Here is a 26,603-nt window from a genome sequence, read left to right as displayed (position 1 = left end):
ATACACACAATAGGGACATATGTAATTAGATGTGTGAAACATGGTTTTAATGATTATAGGTTATTGTCTGTTGCAGGGATGCATTTACTGTATTTTTTTCATTTAACCTTGTTGGTATCAAAGTAAACACACTATACAATAAAAATATACTCATCTTGCTCGCTAAATGTTTTTTTTTATATATAATCATACAGTTGTGTCCATAGGTACTGGTACCCTCTTTTAATTGCAATGTTATGTCCCCGAGTAAGGGTATATCTTCAGGTACAGTACTTCAAGAAATGGATGAAATGGAAGTTTAGAAGACTGGCAAAAGATAAGCTCCAGACTTGTGCAAGAAGCATCTACATACTATGAAAAGCCATCTTGAAGCCACATTGTTCGTGGTTATTTTAACAATTATTAGACTCGCATACAAAGCCGAATTAGATAACCTAATAAACTTCTAGTTAATTTGCTCTGAACATTTCGTAGTAGGGGGTACAGTACAACACCTTTAGTAATGCGATGCATCTCTTACAGCCTCGGGTAGTATGACAGCGTTAAATGCTGCATTGTTTAGATTCAGATACAAATCAACGTTTTAACAATCTTTAAATTCTAAAACATATTGACAGCGTCGACCCAGGGGACCTGAAAAAAGAAACAAGGACAAGGGGTCACAAATGGAAATTAGATAAAGGGACATTCAGAACAGAAAATAGGAGGCACTTTTTTACACAGAGACATGTGAGGGTCTGGAACCAACTCCCCAGTAATGTTGTTGAAGCTGACAGCCTGGGATCCTTCAAGAAGCTGCTTGATGAGATTCTGGGATCAATAAGCTACTAACAACCAAACTAGCAAGATGGGCCGATTGGCCTCCTCTCGTTTGTAAACTGTCTTATGTAATGAGGAAACACTAACACTAAATGCGCTTTCAGTAATGAGAAACGATGTATTAAATACATTATATATATATATATATATATATATATATATATATATATATATATATATATATATATATATATATAATAAATGGTTACTTTTGTATTTTTACTAATACAATACAAGTGCTGATCTGGCAGTGGAAGAATGCTCTGCACTAAAGACAATAATATTCTTTTGCTATTTCTGTTTAGCGCGTGTCTATGGCTCTTTAATATCTTACATGTCTCTCTCTGTCTGTGATCTGTACGTCGTGAAGTCTCACCCTGCTCCTTTACACACACACCCTCCCCTTTCTCTTTCTCTGTCCCTTCCCCTCTCCCTCTCGGCAATACAGTGGTTTATCTGGATGTGTAATAGCACTGTGTTTGAGAGCGTGTGACTTAAAACAGTGCCGGCAGTCAGTGCCACTAAAGCTTTGTCCTTGGCACTAAGGAAAGACTCTCCACCTAGAGCTTTACGCTACAACAGCACCACAGAGATTAGAATCACAAATGATCGCATTGAATTGAATCTCAGCAGTCACTGAATTATGAGTTTGCATCACTCTCTGGCTGGATTAATTCGAATTTAATCGTAATTTGTGTTCCTTTCCTTTTGCATTGTCTTCAGGTCTAAGCTTGTGTTGTGATCATGGGGTCTATAATTTCATTTTTGTCTAGGCTGATGAGGGGTCTCCCTGTACTGTAAAAGCGGATGCCAGGTGGATCTATGTTAAGAGACAAAAAAACAAGCGAAGGGAAATCAGTGAAAGTTTAAGATCGAGGAGAATGCAAGCTATGTGTTGGTGCGCTGTCCTTCTCCTCCTACCCACTATATACCTGGTAAGTTTATTATTATTATTATTATTATTATTATTATTATTATTATTATTATTATTATTAGTTTTCTCGGACAACAGTAAAAACATATATTGGTAACAAATCAACTTACATGTGTAATATAACAAATGGGGTTTAATCATAATGTTAAAACCATCCAGCGATCCGTATCACTTTGAATCGGTTAATAGAAATATGCCATTTATTTTGAAAACCTGTAAGATACACAGCACCGTACTTGATACTTTCTGTGTTTTCTCTGCCATTTTTTGCATTAACATCAGCAAAAAAAGAAAACTTTTATCTCTACGATGTGCCAAAAGATTATAACTCTGTAATATTCTACATGATACACTACAATTTTACAATTCATGGTGCTTGAAGAACATGAAAAGAAAACTAGTACGGAGTGAAACAGGTTTGAAATCCAGCAACAAGAAAAAGGTCTCGTTTTAAGCATTCTTCAAAACCTTTACCTGAGGGAAACTTTCCTTTTCAGTATATACAGTGCGTTTTGAATGACAGTACTTTAGGGATTGTTATATCTATCTATCTATCTATCTATCTATCTATCTATCTATCTATCTATCTATCTATCTATCTATCTATCTATATATATATATATATATATATATATATATATATATATATATATATATATCGACATATTTCAATCTGATTTGTATTTAGGTAATCAAAATTTCAAACACCAAAAATGTATATGACTGTGTCTATTAAAGTTTCGTTGCCTAGACTGAAAAAAAGAGAGCGAGAGAAAAAAAGAAATAACGCTATTTACCGGTACTTTATTCAATCGAAATACAGCTTAATACGTTTCTGAATTATTATAAGGTAACTGGTGTTACACTGTAAGGATGTAACCATTTCACACGCGCTGCACGTTTGATATGTCAATTGGTGCATTAAGTAAACCATCAGATGTTGTAAAAGATAACGGTGTAGTGGTAAAAACCGCCCTCTGGAGGGCGTCTAATATCAGATTTAAACTGCACAGAACTTCAAGAAACACGCTGCACCTGTGCTGTCGTATCACATATTAAACAGCTATCTTAACTTGAATTGATTTGTTATTCAGCTATTGTACAGTAAACTCGTTCTAGCCTTTTCGCCTTCTTAGTTCTGCATATGAATAAATATTGTGGCCCACAGCATCACTATTTAGTAATGTAATGTACATGTGTCATTTCACAAGCTTTAAACTGTCCTTTCTTGTGTATGTATTTTACCAGCGGCATGCATACAAGACCATTTGTTCCCATGCGGTACAGCTTGGACAACACGCACATAGATTATTCTTTATTTGTATACTGGGAGCATTTCAAAACCACTCAACGTGCAAATGAAACTTATTCAATTATCGTTTAGTTACAGATTTCGTAACCTGAACGCTTTTTCACAGGAGCTGACTAAGTAACACACACTGTAATTTTCTGTTTTTTTTTATTTTTATTAAAGTATGTAATGAGAATGAAGAATTAACAAGTAAAAACTACGGAGCTCTTTGTTATATGAGGCATACCCGCAACATACATAGAACTAAATACAATGCTTACTGCAAATGAGCTCCACAAGTAATCTAGCACTTAAACCTTGGGAAAATATGCACAGTAAAGATTGGTGTTACTTTTATTGAACTTGGTACTGCATTTTGTAATCAATGTAATAATTTAATTCGGTAGTCTGTAATATTTGTAGTATTTTACTTTGCGAATTAAGAATTCTGAACCAAAAACAGTTTAAGCAATATGACACAACAAACCGGGAGATTCAAAACTACCACCATGGCTATGTGCTTTATTATACGCTTGTAGATAAGTTTAGCATCGATTTTAGGATTGAGACACACACACACACATACACACACACACAATATCTATCTATCTATCTATCTATCTATCTATATATATATATCACAAATTTGTATTTATTATATCGCAAAAGTCTGCCGGAAGCCATAATAGTAGTACAGTATTTCATGTTAGATTTAATAATGTAACATTTTCCTTTTTGTTTTTCTATTTTTCGTTAAGTATACGGAAAACCACAAATCGGTACGTAATTCAATATGTTAACGTAACATTATCCAGCAGGTTTCATTCGACTTTATGAAGCAAAAATAATTAATTATATAGGGTGATGCAAAACGCGTGGCCATAGCTGTAGGTCTAACTTCAATTATCCATATTTTGCTTTAAGAACTACACACAGTAGTACAATTACCGCGTCCCGCTGTAATTATAGGCTGTTATTTAAATACAGTGTTTATGTGCTTATTTGATGTAACAATGAGCAGCTGTTTCTAAAAGAACGAATGCAGCACGGTGTTTAGCAGCACCTTTTCTGTACACGGTATAGTGAATGTAAATCCAAGTGTTCAATACACGGAGACCTCATGCAACAGATTGTAACACTTACTGCTGCTTCATTTTAGTCGTGTAAAATCTGTTGCAAACGATTTATGTTGAATTAACAAATATTTCGCTTACAGTGCATGTTCAAAGAGATACTGTAGATTCACATATTGCTCCAGTGGGAATGTATCAAACTGTTCATGTTTTAGACCTTAAATTCCCATAATGTAAAAAAAAAAAAAGTTATTTAAATACTGCTTTGCACACAAATTGCAAATTAAAACTTTAAACAATACTGCTACTACGACTACTACTACTTCTACTAATAATAATAATCATCATCTTGAATTGAATAGTTTCCCTTTTCACATTTAACACATTTACACTTGACAGTTTTGCAATCACAGCACGCGTGTTATGCGCTTAGTACAGTAATCTAAAACACACTGGTATGCAGTAGTCTATTTTATGAGTCAAACATTTTTTTTTTTTTACTTCTCTAAGAAATTCAGTTCATACACTCTACACACAGATTGTTAGTTCCAGAGGATTTTTCTTTTAAATGCAAAAAAGTAATTCCACAAAATATGCATATAGTGATCTATTTAAATTGAATCATTGGATGAAAACCAATTGCATTTAAAATCTATACTGTACGTTTATACTGTAGAACTACACACATAGATATATTTATATATGTATGTTAGATGTTCGTAATTAACCTGTAACGCGTAATGTTACAACCCGTTTTTATAAAGAAATGGGTGTATAATTGTATTAATTTATTCATTGAAAATGGCTCAAATGAGTGGTTCTTTCTCTCTTTCATTCTTTTTAATTGTTGTGCTTTACAATTAAGAATTCAGAATGCAGCCTTACTTTGCAGATTCCAACATAGGAGTGATTATTTTGTTAGTGCATGGTCTTCATACTGCCATAGACAAGAACCTCAGGGTTTCACAGGAAACACTTAGGATTTGAAACTGGATTATATGAACATCATCTATATTGCTTTAGGTTCCAGATCGTATCCTATTGACAACACCACTCCCGGGCCGTTTGAAACCTGTGCGCGTTACACTGTAAACCAATGTTTCCCAACCTTGTTCCAGGCTGCACATCGTGTCTGCTGGTTTTACTGCTGTAAACCACAAAGACCCGCCACTAAGATGGTTTACAATCTGTTGCATACGATTGTGTTTAATAATTCATTTAAAACTTAAAATCCTTTTAACACATTAACTACAAGATACAGTCCACGATTATAATGTAAAAGTTCACATTTTTGGGGGCAACATACCTTTACATATGTGTAATGATGTTTTCCACACTATATAGCTAAAGATGCACAGTCGAGAAGGTATTTGTTTTCTTAAATGCAAGTGTAATTCTCAGTTTGTATCTCCCATATACTACAACATAGCAGCCCGTGATATGAATCACTGGTGTGTTGGACCTGTAAATGCTTTGCAGGAGGTTTGCATTTTTACTACTAGGCGAACCATTTCTAGTTATATAGGTTGTACCCTGATAAGGTTTATAATTTAGCTCACCGCCAGTAAGTCTGTGTTAAAGAGCCTCCGGGAAGCTTTGCATGGTTTTAGCTTTGTTTTTATCGTTGACGAATCTGCTTTAAGGGATGTGACACTAATGTAGAAACCTGAGTCTGGAAAGCACGTCATCAACTATAAAACGGCTCCACAGTAAGGACGGCAGTCACTCAATCTATTGTGAAAGTCGAATGAATTACGTTAATGAAAGTGCTCCCCAGATGAATATTACCAGCAATTTCCAAAGCAGTCTCTGTCAGATTGACACGAGGATGTGCCAAACTCATATCAAACATCGCTCCCAATCTCAATTGCTATAGGGTACGTGCTTTGGAATAACCTTTGTAGATACGATTTATTAGATGGTTATTAATATTGTGCACACTCGTTTGTATAACAGAATACGATGTGTAACCTTTAAACATTTGACGGATATAAAACTGTATTCAACTCTAGATTCAACTAGATTTTACATTGTGCATTTTGCTATATGTTATCTTATATAAAAAAACAAACATTGAATGAGTGATATTAACTAAACGTTCTATTAATATTAGAAAAAAACACGCCGTTACAACAAATCACTTATCATATCTTCTTTGTGGAAAAATTGTGTTACAGAGACAGTTTCCCCACAAAAAGCAAAAGCTTCCATTTGATCACACACAAACAAACCTGTCTTGTTAATTTGCAAATATAATTAAGATACTAGGTCCGATATGTCTTTGATCTATATCATCTCCAACACATGGCAATCCTGAAAAGGACAATCTTGTACTCAACTAACAGTCAGGAGCAATCGATTTTAAACAGAGGCGTGACTGTTTTTCCATCAATAAAATTAATACGGTTGAAGAGTAGGATCTTGAATACAGACACACACTTTTCTATATATATTTCCCCACCTTACATACCGAACGAATTGAGCTATCATGACTGTTGAATATATCTGATATAAAGATCATGAATGTATTGAAATAAAGATTTAAATGCATATGTCATTTGGTTATTCGTTTTATTTTGAGTTTTCTCTCATAAGAGAAAATAATCCGTATCTGTGAAGACGCGGTTTCAGCACCAGGACAGCTCCCATAATGACTGCGGCAGTCACTTAAACTGTTAACAAAACCAAATACTGTCACCAGCAATTGCATTCTATACTAGATAATAAAATCGTCATATCAATGATCCCCACATTTAATTTATCTTGTTATTTGTTACTAACGGTGATCTCATTCCGCTTTTTTTCACACACAGATGTGTACACTTCTTGTTGGGATCACTAGGAACCATCATTTTTAGCATTGTATGCCAGTGTCACTCTAAAATGAAATGCGTCTGTATCAGATAGGTTGGCAAAGATTCTCTCATGTTAAATTTGGGTAATAACTAGCCCATAGAAATACTGTTCTGGCTGTCCTTATTGCCGACTCTCCACTAAGATCTAAAACCAAAATGAAAATTACCTGTACCTGTATTCCTTATCATTCCATATCATCAATTTCTTATTATGTATGTATGAATGTATATATGTACGTACATATTTATGTATGTCTGTATATACATATACATACATACAGAAATACATAAATATATATATACACATACATACAGATATGGTCAAAAGTTTTGCATCACCCTATAGAATTAATTAATTTTGCTTCATAAAGTTGAATGAAACCTGCTGATTAATGTTATGTAAACTTATTGAATTACTTAACGAAAAACTGAAAAATTGAAAAATGTGACATTTCGAAATCAAACATGAAATACTGTAATACTATTGTGGCTTCCGGTAGACTTTTACCATATAATTTCTTTGGTTACACAATGTTAAATAAAATATCTAAATTATGTTCGTATAGTTTTATTAAAAATTGTGCCTCAATCCTAAAATTCTAGGTGACACAAAACTTTTGGCCATAGCTGTATATACATATATAAAATGTTAGTTATATTACCTTTTCAAAAGTTAATGACTTCCATGCAGTACGACAGAAAAATATTTCCTCATGAAGTGGTTAATTTCTTTAATTAGATATTTAGGCAATGAATACAACTTTCTCATTTAACATGTTTTAATTTGCCTCGTACTGCCTTGTTAATGCATACTATTTGAACCCACACCCAACCTTACTATTTTTCGCCTGACAAATGGGAATATTTGTAAAATAAAATACCAAAACACAAAAACATGCAATTTCTACCAATTAGTGTATTGTAAATATTATTCGACATATTTGCTTTTTGTTACACAACTTAATATCCTTCAGATAGGATTTGATGTTGAGCATGTACTACCCTTCAATTTATGTCATTCACCACATTATTAATATTATTCACCCTGGATAAGGACGTCTGCTAAGAAAGAAAGAAAGAAAGAAAGAAAGAAAGAAAGAAAGAAAGAAAGAAAGAATAATAATAATAATAATGGCAGCAGTGTGAAGTAGTGGTTAGGGCTCTGGACTCTTGACCGGAGGGTTGTGGGTTTAATCCCCAGTGGGGGACACTGCTGTTGTACCCTTGAGCAAGGTACTTTACCTAGATTGCTCCAGTAAAAACCCAACTGTATAAATGGGTAATTGTATGTAAAAATAATGTGATATCTGTATAATGTGAAATAATGTATAATGTGATATCTTGTAACAATTGTAAGTCGCCCTGGATAAGGGCATCTGCTAAGAAATAAATAATAATAATAATAATTACTATTATTAGTAGTAGTCGTAGTAGTGCTGAAGAAAAATACTATGTTAATATTATTAATATTGTAAACCCATTAAGACAAACTTTCTCACATTAAAAATACGTTAAATTATAATTTACAGTAAAAAAGGCTGATAGCCTTGTACAAATAGTTGTAATAGTTTCAATTCATCCTTCCTGTCGATTTTTGCCATTACCTTCAATTGCCTTTGTATACAGGGAGCTGTCCCTTACATTGTTAAAGCTTTCTAAACATTTAGCTACAATCAAACAACACATGTGTAAGTCATACTGCTTTTTCCGTTCTTCACCGTATAGGATTAAATACAGTACATAACAATCAACTGATTTAGCTGTTTAATGTAATGATCTTAATAAGTGATCCATGTCAAATACAGTAAACCCCATTTAATGATCACCTGAATTACATCACCTCCTCTTACTAGCCAGTAAACCTCAATATTAGTGAATGACAAACCACATGTCTTGAGGATCCATCAATGTACAATCCCTTTGGTAAGGTTTTTTGTAGTCTTTCGTTGAGAGGGTACCTGTGTTTAAACTAAAATACAGGCAATTACTGTAAATGTGTACCTTTTTGATTTGTGTGGGAAACCACTGCTCAATAATTTCCTTTCCAAAATGTGTCACTCTTATCTTTTAAGTGTAGCTTTTCCGTTTCATTGCTTGTGACTGTCCTATAATCCTCTGCCATCCTGACAAAGCTGCCCGTTGGGGGCTCTGATAACTAAAAGTGCCTGTCAATGAACATTTTAGTATTTGGGATGTCTGACTGATTGACACCCTTCAATAAGTAAGTGTGATATGTGGCTAACAAAACCGAGTAAGTGTATATTGATTAAGGATTTCCCTGCTTTACTTCTTTACAACACACTCTATTTAAATATTCTATTAGCGACATGACAGGTTGAAGCTGCACTGTGAACATGATTTAATCTGAACATTATTTAATTTGTACCTCCATGTCACATGAATAGGGTTCAAGATTAGGCTGTATATATATATATATATATATATATATATATATATATATATATATATATATATATATATATATATATATATATGTTAAGGTCGAGACCAGGTGGCCTGGGCCAATCTAGTTTCACCAAGGGCTTCTGGGCGAATCCCGAAGTTACCACTTTTTTTCGGCACTCACCTAGATTGGAATCTAGATTGGCTCAGACCTTGAAAAAGATGACTGGGCGAAACCCGTTTTTTAAACATTTCTCACTAAATTTTGGGGCTAGCCTGGGTGAGTCTAGTTTCATCCAACGTTTCAACATCGATGCTGGGCCAATCTAGTTTTGCCTATACCAATTATTTGGGCGAGTCTAGTTTTGCATTTCTACACTCTCCCTGCCAGCTTCCAAGTGCGTATCAGGTTCCTGCCTCGCCTCCACTTCTGACAACAATGTAGCGACTGTGTGTTGGATTTCCAGCTGCGGTGCATTAAAGGCAGGGCACCAGGGCTGGTTTCAATAGCGGTTAAAACCACTCTTTTTATTAGCTCTTAAAAGTCAAAAAGTCTCGCTCATCCATGCGTGCAGGGATTGCAGCGCTTTGCATCTCTGCTTAGTGAAAAACTGTGAGATTTGCATCGCAACTGAAAGAAAGCAAGCCACAGATGCTTAAATGCAGCGGTAGTCCTGACAGTAAAATACTGTACTGTAATGTCTTCTCAATTCAAAGGCCATTACACGTAACACCGCACGGCAGTTAAACTAGGCACCCTCACAAGACGATTACTTCTAAAGTATACTGTAAAATAGGATTCTGCAGCCTTGAGTAACCATAATCATCATCATATAACAAGGTGCTTACCCAAAAGGACTTGTTTTGATTGCCTTGATGCATTGTCCTCAGTGATTGAGCACCATTGATATTTGTATACTGTGTTTAAACTGCTGATGTGCAGAGGCACGCTTTTGCTAATTGTAATCATATTGGTCTGCTTTTAAGAAGCAGCCGCTTATAAGAATAAAATCATCTGGGACGGATGTGATTCTTATAAACACAGTGCACTGTACTGTAAAGAAAACACAGGTTATAAGGTAATTCATCCTAATGTGCAAGGTTATTAACCGTTAAAACCATTATAGAGCCACTGTGATTAACGCCCTCATCCATTTGAAAAAATGAAGCTTCTACCGCCCAGCTTTACTGCAGTGGAGTAACCAACATCTGCTGTACAGAGTTACTGTGAGTGACAACTTTATAACAACTGCATCTAGTAAACTTGAAATACATTTAGTGTAATCTACATGCTTAATTTAGTTTTTTATGTTACATTGTGAGTGTGATGTGAATTAATTAATTCATTAAAACTGTCAACTGTGTGTACCTGTCATATAACAGTTATGCTAAATAATGGCAATCCACGTTAGTCAAATCTAGTGGTAAGATAGGCCACTGCCTGCAGATAGAACAGTTCAGGCACACCTAGACATGGAGACTACATTATGTATACATGCCTTCTAAGGTATCAGGGATCAATGATCTTTGACAGCCAAAAACAGAGTATGCATTGGTGTAGATCATGGTCATCTTACCTGAATACTGGTATGTAAGTCAAGTTTATCCTGTGGAGCCTCAATTGAATTGAGATTCAACCATCTGGACAGGCTAAGATTATTATGCACTTGTATCTGAATTTCAGATGCAGTTGCTGCCTGCAAAGTGTTTTTCTTCTTAAGGGATGGAAAGTACCAAGATGACTGCAGAGGAGTGAAGGGATGGTTTAAAGGAATGCAGCAGGGGTCTCATGCACCTCCCTAAGCATGTCCAGTTGCTGCATCTGTAATCCAAATGATGCCCCATGGGACGAAACTGACCGACGCAAGGGACTGTCACAGATAATTAGAAATAATTTGATTGGGATTGACATCACACTTAATTATTATATCTTATCAACCTTTATCGCTTCAGAGTAATGTAGCATTTCTTTATGTTTTAGGATCATGTGGTCTAGTTGCATGTCTAATACCTGCACTGCAATCAATGCTGATGTGAAGAGTACAGTAACCTAGCTCCTTGTGACCAGCTCCATGTAAGAGTGGATCACCATTCAATCTGAAAACGGGTTAGGCCTTACTTCAGTGGAATATCTTCTTCTGTTACAGAAGGACCAGCATTTTGCTCATTCAGTTGTAACGCAGGGGTTCAGCTGTATTTTTATTTTATTGGGAAGTTCCCCTGTACAGTCAGTGTTTTTAATTGTATGTTTAAAAATGACCATGTCTAGATATATTCCATTGTTGGAGAATGATACGGAAACAAGCAATCAATAAATTGTGCATTTTCTAGTGGCGTATAATAATAGCAATGGTTTGATGTAGATTAATTTTTAAGTTAACTAAACGTGGAGATAAACATTCCAAATTGAAAAATAAATGACTCAACGAGCATTGTCTTGTATTGGAATTAATATCTTTATCACATGGTATACTACACTTAAAAACAAATTTGTGCTTAATAACAAAAGCATAATAGAAGCATATCCACTGCATATACAGTTTTTTCTGTTTATTTTCTACCTCCTAATAATCGTGTATAAGAGTACATAAACATACAACACCACCTATTAGTAAAAAAAAACATTTAAAAAAGGATTTCACATCAGTAATTGCTTACAAATTTGCTAAGAAAGTCTTTCGGAAAGACAAAAATATGGTGTATATATATATATATATATATATATATATATATATATATATATATATATATATATATATATATATATATATATATATATATATATATATATATGCACAGCGCCCCAGATAAGGTAGTAATTTAATAAATACTGCACATAATGCTAACTTATGGGGTATGCATTAATTACATCTGTACATTTTAGCTGTAATGTTATTTTGAACTACTGTATAAAAACTTGGTCTTACAAAAAAACTAAAATAACAATTATTCTTATTTGCTTCATTGATCACAAACAATATGGCTGTGAAGCCAATAAACATAGAAACAAAACTTGTATTCCAACACTGCAGATGGAAGATACTTAACAAAAGGCTTGCATGCGCATACTACAGTACAGTATATATGTATTTCTATGTTTTCAATCGATTTATGTTTATTTAGTAAAAAAAAAAAAAAAGCTGTTAATAGCTATTAAATATGAGGGCATATTAAAATAACATTAATGAGTTCTCTGTACACATTACATAATGTAAAAATATAGATTAAACAGTACAGTAGTAAAATAAAATGAATACCTAGCAGGCTTTTTTTTTTAGTCTATCCTACATTTAATACAAAGCAAACCATGCTGAAAATATCTGCCATTTCAAATCGGTACACAGCTTCCGCCACCTGTGCTCTCTGCTTTGCGGCAGTATTCAGTCAGCAGAATTTTTGGTCATTTTTGCCTGCGCAAAAATCCTTGTCAGACCTTCGTGAATAGCTCATGAATGTATGGCAGCTCATTATCTGTGTTTAACATGCTGCTTTGCATACGTAAGCATCATTAATGTAATGCAAATGAGGCAGCTGCGCTATTCTGCCCCTTTCATTTTGCATCCGTTAAATCCTTGTTTTCCGCAAGGAAATGGGAATAGTAAATAGGACTGGGACAGAACTGTGCACGGCAATCATGTTTTGCGTACGGTAAACGCTTCGTAAATGAGGCCTATATATTTCTAATTTAAAAAAAACGTACTGATACTGCACTAATTCAAATAAAGAAATGATAATCTTGTATTCCTTGTAAATATTCTAAAGCATCCAGACTCTCTCCAAACATTACTATATAGATTTTCCTTCCAGAAATTTGGTTAACAGATAAGTAAATTGGTAGGTGAGGTTGATGGGGACCAAGATGGCACCAAGAAATGGATCCAATCGCTTATTCACCAGTCACAAAAACACATTGCAAGCAAGTGGATTCAACAGGCATTGCAAGAGAGTGGATTCAAAATGCATTGCAAGAGTGGATTCAACAGGCATTGCAAGAGAGTGGATTCAATAGGCATTGCAAGAGAGTGGATTCAACAGGCATTGCCAGAGAGTTGATTCAACAGGCATTGCAAGAGAGTGGATTCAACAGGCATTGCAAGACAGTGGATTCAACAGGCATTGCAAGAGAGTGGATTCAACAGGCATTGCCAGAGAGTTGATTCAACAGGCATTGCAAGAGAGTGGATTCAACAGGCATTGCAAGACAGTGGATTCAACAGGCATTGCAAGAGAGTGGATTCAACAGGCATTGCAAGAGAGTGGATTCAACAGGCATTGCAAGAGAGTGGATTCAACAGGCATTGCAAGACAGTGGATTCAACAGGCATTGCAAGAGAGTGGATTCAACAGGCATTGCAAGAGAGTGGATTCAACCGTATGTTTTTTTTTCCTTTTTTCTTATGAAAACCCAGACTTCTTGGTCATGTGTTTCTGTAAATTTTCAGGCAGGAAAGAAATAGCTATCATTTCTATGATCCATTCTCTAGCTATCGTATGCAGTATATTCTCAATTGACCATTGAGACGCTGGGAACCGACAAAGTACAAGAAGCTTGATAACATGCAAACTGAACCTATGCAGCAAAATTGCTATGCACATTCTTTACGTTTAAATATCAACTCAAACACTCAGTACGTAGATCTGGAGCACTGTATTTGCATATTTAGATGCTTTATTGTAGTACATAAGTGATTTAACAATTCATTTTTCATACTAAAAGTATTCTAACATTTTGACTGTTCTTGGGTATAATTAATTAATTTAATTATTCCTTTAGTTCCTTTATTTGAAAGATTTCTAGGTTCCTTTTGTTTAACAATCCAGAGGCTTTATGATGCTTCTCAAATTTGTATATTGCTTTTGGTGTAGTATACAATTATACACTGTGTGAGACTGTGTCAGAAGCTAATGCTGTTTAGCATCTTACTGAGAAAATACACCTAGGAAAATAACCCAGAACCCATATCTGGGCACTAAATGGAGATGAGGAGATGGGGAAAACATTTTAAGACTCACGACAGGATTAGCTGACGTACTTCAGTGAGATGCTTTATATTTTTTTCTGGTTTTATTCAAGATGCAGATATTCAGGTGACCTTATGTTCTACAAAAATATTAATGGTCACCTTTAAATGACTTTTTTTAGTTTAGTAACTGACAACAAGTATTTTACTAACACATTAACAAATGCTGGTAATTGTGTGTTATTCATTAGTAAACATATATACTCAAATAAAATACTCAAATAAAACCATCTCATTTGCTAAAAAAGCAACAGTAAAAGTGCCTTTTAACAAATGTAACCTCATTTCAATGATATGATCGTCTTGGAGTTGGTAATCCTGTAGAAGGAATCTGATGTTTGCTGAACAGTTTTAGCTAACCTTTTTATTAGGTTATTAGTAGGTTACAATGTATGTAAAAACATTTGTTAATATGTTAGTAAGCGTGCCTCTAAAAAAATGAGACAATGCTAACTTGCTTAAACAATAAAACAATAAAAAAGCTAGTATCTTATAAAAGGCAGTAGTTTAAACAAGGAAAACTACATTGCTTAGAGCCAAGACTTGAATACTTAATTGTATTGTTGCCAAGTTATTCATATGAAGCCACTACTATTATTATCAAACAACAGGGCAGGTACAATCTTTTTAGAGGATTTTGTTTTTGTGTGACTTATGTATATATATATTTTACTGTGTTTCTTAAATAATTGTAAATGAATATACAGTAGCATCCAGTATTGCTGAGGTTACCAAACTGGGGCCCTGGGACACTGCTGTTAGGTGCTTGGGGTTATTTTGAATGTAACACTGATGTCAGTTCCTGCCCGCACTAATACTGTATACTATTATACAACAAAAGGCGATGATTGTAAGGAGAAGAAAATAGGCAACTATAGTAATGCACTTTATAATTATAACATCACATTTTTTATTTAAATAAATAAATAAATAAATAAATATACAAATGCAGGATTTCTGCCAATGTATGTTTTTTCAGTAGCAGTGTCTTGATATATTTTCTTCCACCCACATACATAAATTAATCCATACGCTCCCACTTACCTTTAAGAAAGGTTGGGAACCCCTGTTCAGCAATCGTCTCCCATCCTTCATCGATCATAGCATATCTAATTTGGATAACATTGTGTACAAATACACAGTTACTGTAGGGACCCACTCCAGTCCTGAGTAAATGTAGTTGCTTTGTTAGCTTCAGTAGCATTAACCTGTTTTGCTTTTGCATTAGAACTTTGTATTCTGTTTTGCTCAGTGAAATTATGTTGTTAAAGTCAATGGGATTTGCTTTTTTGCGTTGAAGAGAATTACTAATTAAGATGTCAGTTACCAAGTTTGGAAAATCCAGCCCTTAATTAATTTTCAAGGAAATCTGTTTAATGGATGTAGGTCATTTCTGCCAATATCTCACTCTAAATAACTATTCTCAGTTAACTGTACTACTGGCCGTCTGGGTCCATCAGAAGGGATTCGCTGTTCATAATATTCTTCTAGCTGTATTCATTTTAAATTCTCCATAACACAGTATACAGATTTCAAAAGCGACATTGTAATTGTGATGTTTGTAAAACCATTCATTATCTTGATTTTATTTTCTACTCCTACTGAAGATGGCGCTATGAGATATTTAGGTTTAATTCCTACAGACATGGGCAGCCATTTTGAAACTCCACAGAGGATTAGTTGGTGCTGATTTAACAGCACACAGTGGTTCAGAGATACTGTGGCTAAAGATGTGTTTCTCCATTCTTTTACTGTATGTGGTTGAACAACTCATGTTTTGAGCATATCTTAACATCCTAATAAATATTTTGTGAATTTCACTTTTGTTTCAGGACTTTACAGAATTTTATTATTTATTTATTTTTTTTAATTTCTGTGGAACAGCTTTGTTTTGTTTAAAAATGATGCAGGCTGCTAATTACGGTAAACATTTAGCTTAATAAATGTTTTTACCTTAAATGTTGCCCCTTTAGGCATACTTCATTATCTTCCCCCTTTCTTGTTTTGTAAAGTGTTAAGATTTTCAAATATTTAGCAGCCACCTTTTTATTTCCCATGACCTCTAGAATTCTCTGTGGCATTGAGTGCACTGGGTTTTGATTTCCCATGACCTCTAGAATTCTCTGTGGCATTGAGGGCACTGGGTTTTGATTTCCCATGACCTCTAGAATTCTCTATGGCATTGAGGGCACTGGGGTTTTGATGGGATGTCATTCCACACTTGGATGATTAATTTCTTCAGCTTTCATTTTCTTTTCCGTGTAGTCCCAGAGATTTTCAATTGGATTTAGGTCAGGGCTTTGGGCAGACCAAAGAAGGACATTGATTTTTTTTAATAGAAAATGTTGCTTGATTCTTTACTTGTGTTTGAGGATTTTATCTGCTAAAATAAGTGTTTTCTCTCTTAAATACTGTTTGAGAGGTGTTTCTAAACCTATTTTCAAAATAGCTACATAACACTGGCTCAGTGAAATTCAGCCTAACCCCCCTTACAGTATACAGTAGCCTAGCAATGATAATATATTTTATAGGTAGGGCTTCTGATTTTCAGTTTTAACCGATAAAAACCGATAAAACACCCCCCATACAATAATAATAATAATAATAATAATAATAATAATAATAATAATAATAATAATAATAATAATAATAATGAAATCGGTTATATCCAGTAAACACCGGAAAAAAACATATATAGAAATATATAGAAAAATATATAGAAAAAGCGAAAGCCCCGGAAAAAACCTGATTTGCATATAACTAAAAAAAAAGCACCGAAAAATGAAATTAATAAAAAACGAAAAACAGAAGCCCTATTTATAGGGGTTGTCATTTAGTTAAACAGTTTTAATGGTTTGACTTATATTTTCTTTTCTCACTTCGTTAAGGTAATTTAGATTAGTTTAGAACTTCCACAGCTACTCTCTTGATAGTCATCAGACTACCCAAGGTGAGAAGGGCTGGAACCACTTCTGATTTCTCTCACACACAGTACAATGGCTAACTTTTTCACTTTTGTTGATTGGCTTGGCATGAAAATTGCAACAGTGGCAGCAGTAATGTATACAGTATATACATTATTTTGCCACAATTAAGCCTTAATGTTGTCAGCTGAGACCTTTGATCTGTAAGTTTTTTATTGCTCTAATGCAAAAAACCCTATATTACCAAGGTAAATCTGCATTGTCATTTTACAGTTTCAACATGTTTTCCCCGTGCTTATGCATGGTTTTCATGGTTTGCCATGTTTTTAAACCATGCTTTAACATACAGTACCTTGGTGCTTTACTGTGCTTGTCTAGGCTTTAGTCAGTGCTATCAAATACTTTGCTCTGTTTTTAACATGGCAAAGTTTTATAAATGAATTACTGTCACTACAGGCAGAAATGTATAAAGTAGTATGGAAAGGTTCAGCTGAATGATGGCAAAGGGATCTATCCCACAAAAGCTGCAGTTCACTATATTCAGTCAATTGCCGCCTTTAACCACATTATGATACATATGTGCCTGTTTTCAAAATCTGACTGAGTTTCATTAAAACCTGAGCTTGTTCCACAGGTATCTGAGGTAGAGATGTGTGTAGTGACAGATTGGATGCCCTATACACCTTAGGTATGAATGGAGATTTCTAAACCTTGCTACTGGCACTGTATGCTACAGTTTAACTGTTAAGAGGCATGTACTTAGATCTTAGTCAAGTATCATATCTGAAATATTTAACTATTCAAGAAAAGTAAAAAAGTTCATGTAGATGTCTAATGTATGTCTCATTAACCGAATCACTAATCATTTGATAATCTGAGCATTATCAAAAATGACTTGGAAAAAGTCCATTCATTTGGACGTTATTGATATAGCTTGGGTAAACCAAAGATTACCGTGTTGAAAGAATAAAAACAAAAGTTGTTTTAACCCAAGTTTAACCAAATTAATTTAAAAAAAATCTGACTTTATCCAACACATCTGGTTAACTTTATAAATGTATGCTAAATTCCAAACTTCTGTCTTTATCACGTCAAAATGACATGACTATACCATGTTTTTTTAAATGGGTAAGACAGAGAAGGACATTAGAAATGTTCACTCTTGATGTACTGTGAACCTCACAACTGATAGTTTATCATTCAAAGTAATTCAGTCACTGGTATTATATTGACGTGAGCAAGGCTTCCATCATCAAAAGAACCTTAAAAACCGCACAATGCAGCATTTTTACAGGTGTACATAACACGTCTTGATGGATGGGATTATTAATTTCAGTTACAAATACTCTTTCAGGAGCTACAATCCTTAAGGTTTTCTCCAAGGTGTAAAATTCCGAAGAACATTAATCAGATTCATTGGCATTAAAATGTTACCTGACTAAGCTTGTTTTGCAGTTATATTTGTACTGCTTAAAGATGATGTGAAAATAATTCTGGCTCACTTTGTCTAGACCAGTCCGTAACATTTATGATGTGATGATCCCAGGAAATCAGAAAGGCAGAGGTGCATTTTCACAATGTAGGGATGCTCCCTTACAGTACAAGGGCATGTAACAGGGCGATGTTACACACGTGGGTCGTCACTGAATAATAATGAGACAGACACAGAGCAGTGGGTGTTGACATGCCGCACAGGTGCACAGATTTAATAACAACACAGGCCCAATGCTAGTGCACCAACAATGGTAATCCTAGCACCAGATTTAATAAAGAAAACAAAACAAAACAAAGCTAAAAATAAAAGTTTGCCACACAAAGCGAGCACTAGCCTCACACTACGAAACCTCTCTACACTTGTTTGGGATCAAATCCCCTAAACTGACCTAGTGAAGTCCCGGCATCCTTCTGGTGACTCCAGTCTCTTCTGACGGCCTTGGCTGGGCAATGCCTTCATGAGCACTGTCTTGGAATGGAAGGGTTTTGTGTAGTAATCCTTTCTTCTGGAGCAGACGCTCTCCTCAGCGCCTGTCTGTACAGCAATGGCCCATGCAGTAGCCTCAAATGTTGGTGCTGCTGCCTTCTTAAACAGACGTAAGCTCCCCGGGCTCGCCCCCCAGCCAATCAGGTCCTCCCGATCAGCTCAGCTCCGGGCTAGCCTTCCTGTTCTCCAAAGCAGCAGCACAGCTGAACCAGCGACAGGGTCCTCCCTGTCACAGGGCACTTAACCTTTAATAAGTAATTGTAACGGCGTGATGGTCTGAGCTTACCCCCACCCACAATCACATTATATTCTCAGAGGTCTTTACAAAAGCCTAGCAAACAGCATAGACTGGCACCGTGTCCAGGTGTCCAAACACTGGACAATACTGTCGCAATCCGGCAATACTGTGAATTCACTCACAGAAACAGCAGAGTAAACATCTGCTGCACGCATTCAATCCCTCTGGTTCCAAATCAAACTCCTCAGGACGATCTCCAGCAATGAGAGGCTCTCCTCAGGACTTCTCCCTCGGGGTCTCTTCAGAGGTGTTGCATCCCACTGCGGCCACCAACTGTAATGGGGTGATGGTCCGAGCTTACCCCCACCCACAATCACATTATACTCCCAGGAACACAGAGATCTTTACAACTCAGGAAACAATCACTTGGTAGAGTTAACAGGTATAAATATGTATTTTGCACTGGATACTTCACTCAAATTATGACAACTGATGCTCACAGACTAGCAGGATGTAACAACAATGAATGACATTCACCCAGACAAGATTCCTAACGGTTTTTGTCTACGAAGGCATGTTTTTAACGGCTTGAGATAAAGGTTAACGATTACCTCATTAGCATAACGTTTTCATCGGTCCTGAGCGTCAACCTGCTATTCATAAGAGTGAACGACAGCAAAATGCTGTTGACAACTTGGAGTTATTGAACGCTGGGTGCGGTGGAGTCTAAACTAACGACAGCATCAAAATGACATGTCAAAAAAGTTATCTGACCGTATTTAACAACCCCCCCCCAATAAATAAATAAATATATAAATAAATAAATAAATAAATAAATAAATAAATAAAATAAAAAGATAGACACAAATTGTTACAGCTTTTTTATTTTTATTAAACTGTTCATATAAAAGTTGATGCCCCCATGATTAACACTGCCTAATATATATATATTTTTAAGTAATATTATTATTTTTTAAGAAATAATAATTGAAATTATTGATTTACAAGTGTTTGTCATTTAATTGCGTACGCTCTGCAAAGCAAAGGAACATTAACAATTATTAAGGTAATTGAAATAACCTGAACATGATCGCATCCTCCAGTATATAAATCACGTACCATACAGGCACGCTGTTATAAACACGATGGGTGCTGCTGGCGCTAGATTCCATTTGTTTATGTTCCCAACAGCTAATGGCGGACCTGAGCGAATGTTTATAGAGCTGATGATGTCATCAAAAGGATACGGATTTTGGTGGTGAACAAATATATATCCATTCAAAAATTGCTTAGCGACAGTCACCGGTCTGCACAGATCATTTTATGAATATCAATATGGATGACTTTCGTTAGTTTTAAACAAAATTAGAATGCCTAGGAGAGTGGGCAAGTACTTTTAAGAATAGACCCTTTTATGTTTATCTCTAAGAAGGCAGATACTCTCAAAGGTAGATGGAAGACGGGTACTTGTACTGCTGACAATAACTTGTCAGGCTTAATATTTCTTGGTAGACATCCCAGTTCAGTATGTACTTCACAGGAATCACAAAATATAAAGAAATCTCAAATACATAAGCAAGATAAACTTGTACTTATTATTAATAAGCATTGATATTCAACACATCTGTTAAGGTAAATTATCTAGCAGGTAATACATGATGTGTTGGTTATTAATGCTATTATTAACCATAAGGAGAGTTTCAATGATAGTTTCAATAGTCTAATCTGTGAAGTTTATAATTAAACTTCAGAACCTATTTGGTGAAATAAGTGATTTTCTGCTTTATTATACTGTAGAATTTTCAATTATTGATGAATATTGAGCTGCTTAATTAATATTTATACATCATGAATGCATGTGTCCTATTATTACCTTATTTATGAATGTACTGTTGATTAGTACTTGGTTGGAATACCTGGTACCTAATTACAATTATAGCCCTAATTATGTTAGTTGCTGTGGAACTGGGGTTGTTATCAATAGTGGATCACACTGGAAATAACCTTTGCCATCAAACTGGCAATAAGAAAGAAGTGTATGAGTTCATCTCAGCCTTGCAAGACAGACCATTTAAGTAATAAGCTATAGACTCTGGAACTCCTGAGGGAATTTCAAATCGATGCTTGAATGGGTAAATGTAAGATATACTGGGAGTTAATAGCTTTCTGAGATAGTATTTCCAAATGTACTGTCACAATCAAAACTACCCTCATTTCCCAGTATATTACCCTGCTATTGTTTAAAGTTGTAAACTAACATCTGTACTTTGTAACTCCCAGAAGGGCCTAAGGAGATGAAAGCTGATTCTTGCAAAGACTAACATTTGACCAGTAATCGTGTGGAAATTAAGGCTTAGGTCTCTGAGAGGCATATCACTAGATTTATGTCAGTGAGAATGAAACGATTTATAGCCCCTTAGTGGGGGGGTCTAAAGATCTAAAAAAAAAAAAAAAAGGTTAGAACCTGAAACATAATAATTGGAAAAACATTTCCTTTCTCACAGGAAGAAAAGCCAGGGATGTTTAAACAGTTTAAATTTGCTCTGCGGCTGTTTGTTTACGAGTGCGAAAGTGGATTACGGTGAACCTTCATTAGCATGTCATGAAGAAGTGTAGATAGAATTATTATTCCTTCCATCAGTTTATAGGAAGAAATAGAATATCTGTTGGAAATTTGCATGCTGTTCAGTTGACTGAAATTAATACTACATTTTGTGTAATCTTGAATCTAGTAGGAAGTTACATGCACCCAGGCTTTCCAGTAGTTTTTTGAAAACAGGTTTCTGAATGTAAACACAGTTTTCATTTTAAAAAAAAGCATTTTGGTATTGGATTAACAGTTGTATAAACACGGAGGGCCTGGTTTGTCACTGTGTGCAAATTTAATAAATTTACCATGGAAGGAGCAATTAGCCTTTTTTTCAGGAAACTATACTCTGATTTTGTTTTTTCAAAATTAGCACAGATTAAATAAATTACAGATTCCTTCCGTGGCTTCAGACAACCAAATACAAACACTGCAGAACTACTAGGTCGCAGTCAAATACATATGAACCTGAGTAGCTGACCATGGCTACATGTAAACAAAAATGAGGTGGCAAGCTATGATTGTCGCACTTATTCCTGAAATAATGTTTAGCACTTGGTCTAAATAGAGAGCTTAGCTTATTGCTGAAATGTCAGTGATTTATCAGCCACAGTCTGGAGGTATGTATATCAACTTGTATATGGCATTTATAATTTATATGTAGACAAAATGTACAGTATAAACAGATTACGCTGTTGTGACTTTTTTCAGAGAAGCACTAACGTAGCTCTCTGCCCTGTTCCTGGTTAACTTTTTTAACTCTTAACACCAGATTTGCAATGGGATTTGTCCTTTAAATTTGACCAATTTGACCCATGGAATAATGTTAATCATACTAAACTGGCAATGGCCTGCACCCTCCAGGGAACACGCTATATCCAAAATCTAGAAAACTATAGTATGATGATGATATGATGACATCACAAATCTAGAAACATGTAAATGTAGCCCATGAAAGTAATTTGCTCAAATTCACCTTTTTGTTAGCGAGATAATCGGCAGGATTTTCTAAAGGTCATAAATGATAATTCCAATGTTAATCAACAAATCTGTATGGAGCATTGATTTTGGCATTTTCAAGCTGTTGTCTATTTCATTATTAAATAATCATGCTAATGTGGTTTCCGAAATTATGTTGATTTACGAAATAATGTCAACATCTTAACGAGCAGTGCTTCTTGCGACTATTTCTTTTGTTTGCATGGGAATTTAAAAGCAAATCCATGTTAATTGTCATAATTTATCAGGAGTTAATTTGCACTGGGAAAAGGAGGGTTTTAATTAACGAAAGAATATAACTCACCTTGAAACAGAAATTTTACAGACTGCGGCTGCGGCAACGATGATAGCGAGAGAGAGAGAGTGCATAGAATCAGAGTTAATTTCTTACAGACTACCTAGATAATGTAAGATTTGTAATTCTGAAAATATCTGAACCTTTTCTATACTTATGAATGAGATTTACTGACTTGATTTAAACATTTGCGCTACAAAGAAATTATCAATGCAACTGTAGCCTATCTGGATGCATACATTACATGACAGCTGACCTCTACTGTAGATTTTATTTGAATAAAACAAAAAAAAAACTAATGTATAATGAAATCTTGGTATAGAAAATGGCACATTAGATATTGCAATAAAATTTACTTAGGTGATTGCGGATTTGCAATGCATCCTTGGCTTTTAACACCTGTGTCTTATCCACACAAGAATGAAGAGCATGCGTACAAGGGCATACAGATCCACGAGAAATGTGATCAAGATCACTGACATGGACTTTGCCTAAACGTATTTGTAATGTTGTTAGACTCCCCCCACACTATATGTACAATCTACACGTTCACCTTCATACATTTGTATGCATGTAAAATGTTCTTATAATACTGTAAGTGTTCGGTGGCTACTTCTAATCATGTTGAGTTTATTTATCGTGGAGGCGAGCAAAGAGTACCAGAGAAAATGCATGATTAGAGGAATTTACCAAACGATTAATTATAAATAAATTGTGTATTGGGTTGAGGAGTTCCATCGTAATTTTAAAAGCTTAATAAATATATAATGAAGTGTTACATACATGGCATACATTTATAATAACTAACAACTACAAACACAAATGGCACTTAAAAGTATGTATTTATACCCTACAATTGTACATGCTAAAATACATACAACGTAGATGTCAACAGAAGAAGATAAATTCAAACGAAGCCTACATAGATGGAAAATCATACCCAATGTGTCATGGAGTTCAGCCACTGTGTATTGTACTGTCATCACGATGCATTATTTACATTACATTTATATTTATATATTGATATATTCAATATTGGCCTGAGGTATGTTTAAGTATAATTAATTAATAAAGCAATTGTAATTAAATAATATTTTTGCATGTGGGTCCCTGTAGTAAAGACAATGCCGTGTGAGTGTAGGGTGAGATGATCTGGAGCTTGCTAGTTTGAGTTTAGGTATACGGTATGTGTTACATCAGTAACACTTTATAATGTACAGTTAGCCTGTGCATGGATGGAAACCAGGTTCGGGATTGACATGATAGTGTTGCTTCTGTAAGAGGAGATTTAGCCCATCATGTGTTTTCATTATTGCAGACATGAAACTTGTGGCTAAATCTTTTAAAAATTATTGAAAAATATGTGTTGTTTTTTATCACTACCTAAGTGTTTTGCTATAGCAATTTCTAGTCAAGTACAGTTGGCAAATGCACATCAATATCATATTATAGGGCTTGCAATTTACATTTTAATGAAATGTTTCATAACAGGTTCGATTGCAAGTGTTAAATTAAATTACCTGATCTTGTCAAAGTGCCATTTCACAACAGTGTTTTAACAGTCAGAAAATAAAAGCTGTCTTAAAGACACAATAACATTCCTGCTGCAGCAGAGTGTTATATTTATTATTTAAATGATGCACTAATTTGCTGCCTGTCACACGCGACAGTGATTTTTAAATGTATTTTTTGTTGATTTGTAATTTTGGATGTAAGACAGTTAAACACTAGTTTACTGAAACAAATTGGATATCATGTATTTGGTTTCTAAAACTGTATAAACAACAGTCTAGACAACAAAAAACTATGGGGGAAAAAAGAAAATATCCATCCTTACATATCCAAAATCTGTATCTTATCCTAGTGTCTTGACTGATTAGGAAGAAGGCATGTCAAATGCAAGCAAGGTAAGTATTTGCAGCGTGTACTGCAAATAAATATCCAAATACGTTACCCCTGTAGAGTGCATTGCTTTCACATTGCCAAATTTTCATTTGCAACTTTTAGATAGAGCTCAGTGACTCCTTCATAAAAATGCCATTCATTTTCATGTCACCTTTTACAGTCTTTATAACGAAAATCAATGAAGACTGAAACTAGCCTCAGCCATTTATAAAATACAATTACCAGTACCCACACAAAGAACATGGTGCAGTTTCTCTGGTGTACTTTCTGTGGAATAATGTATTCTGGTTGCTGTTATGGCATATTGATTAACCACTGCAAGTACTTTAAATTAGGTCTCTTGGGTCAGCTAAACAGAATTAAAAGTTTATTGGATTATAAGGGTACATTGATTAACCATGATCCAGTGTCTTTAACTGAGCTTTAACTAAGGCTCTACATTAGCTTTTGCTACACCTTTTAGCATAGAGTTGATGAAAACAGAAGATGAGCTGCTGTTGTCAGATAGGGGTCTTTTAAGTTAAAATCCTTGCTTGTAAAAGTCTCATTTCAGATGGCAATTTATATGTCTTATGTAAGCTATGTTTTCTTCTGGTGCTGTTGTCTCATTAATCAGGAATTTATTTCTCAGTGGTCACCCAGTTGAAGGCAAATGCCTTCATCAACTGATTTATACATTTTACGAGAATTTTAAGGAGGCTGAAGCGGTATTCATTGACTTGCTATCAAGCACCCCAGGCACTTCTGTTAATGTCTTGCAGTCCAATAATTCTATCACATAATGCCTCATTACTACTCAAGTATACAAGTTAAAATATCCAGCTACTGTATATTTGTTTTCAAATAATTACCAGCCTTTATTTATTTCATTGTAATTGTCATTGAAAAGAGGGAAAATGTTAAAGAGAAGAATATTGATAGGGAGCTGAAAGATCCTCAGAAGTTTATATTTTATATGTTTTAACCCTTACCATTTATCTTCAGCATTCTATTGGTTACTGCTATAGTATTTTTGCTTAAGAACATAAGAAAAGTTTGGGAATGAGAAAAGGCCGTTCGGCCCATGAAAGCTTGTCCCTTGTTAGCAAAAGATCATAGTATGACACCTGGTAGGTTATTGCATGCATTTATAACTGGTAGGTTATTGCATGAAAACGTGCTTCCTATCTTCTGTTCTAAACATACGTTTATTCAGATTTTTATGTCGTCTTGTTCTACTCTGCGTGGTAACTTTGTCTTGGGTTAACTTTTTCTGTATGATTCTATAGACAGTACCCT

The 26,603-nt window shown here is 34.9% G+C and overlaps 1 protein-coding gene across 1 annotated transcript in view; it reads left to right on the top strand.

Moving 5' to 3' along the window:
• Nucleotides 1-1,250: 1,250 nt before the first annotated feature.
• LOC117399711 (neurexophilin-1) overlaps nucleotides 1,251-26,603 on the top strand; it is a 36,859-nt gene continuing 11,506 nt past the window's right edge. Inside the window, exon 1 of the mRNA XM_033999061.3 lies at nucleotides 1,251-1,754. Within this exon, the coding sequence (XP_033854952.1) occupies nucleotides 1,701-1,754 (54 nt within the window). The 5' untranslated portion in view covers nucleotides 1,251-1,700. The remainder of the gene's footprint in view (nucleotides 1,755-26,603) is intronic.

The sequence above is a fragment of the Acipenser ruthenus genome, chromosome 4 (assembly GCF_902713425.1).
Source record: "Acipenser ruthenus chromosome 4, fAciRut3.2 maternal haplotype, whole genome shotgun sequence".
Lineage (NCBI taxonomy): Eukaryota > Metazoa > Chordata > Actinopteri > Acipenseriformes > Acipenseridae > Acipenser > Acipenser ruthenus.
This window is presented reverse-complemented; position numbering and strand designations above follow the sequence as displayed.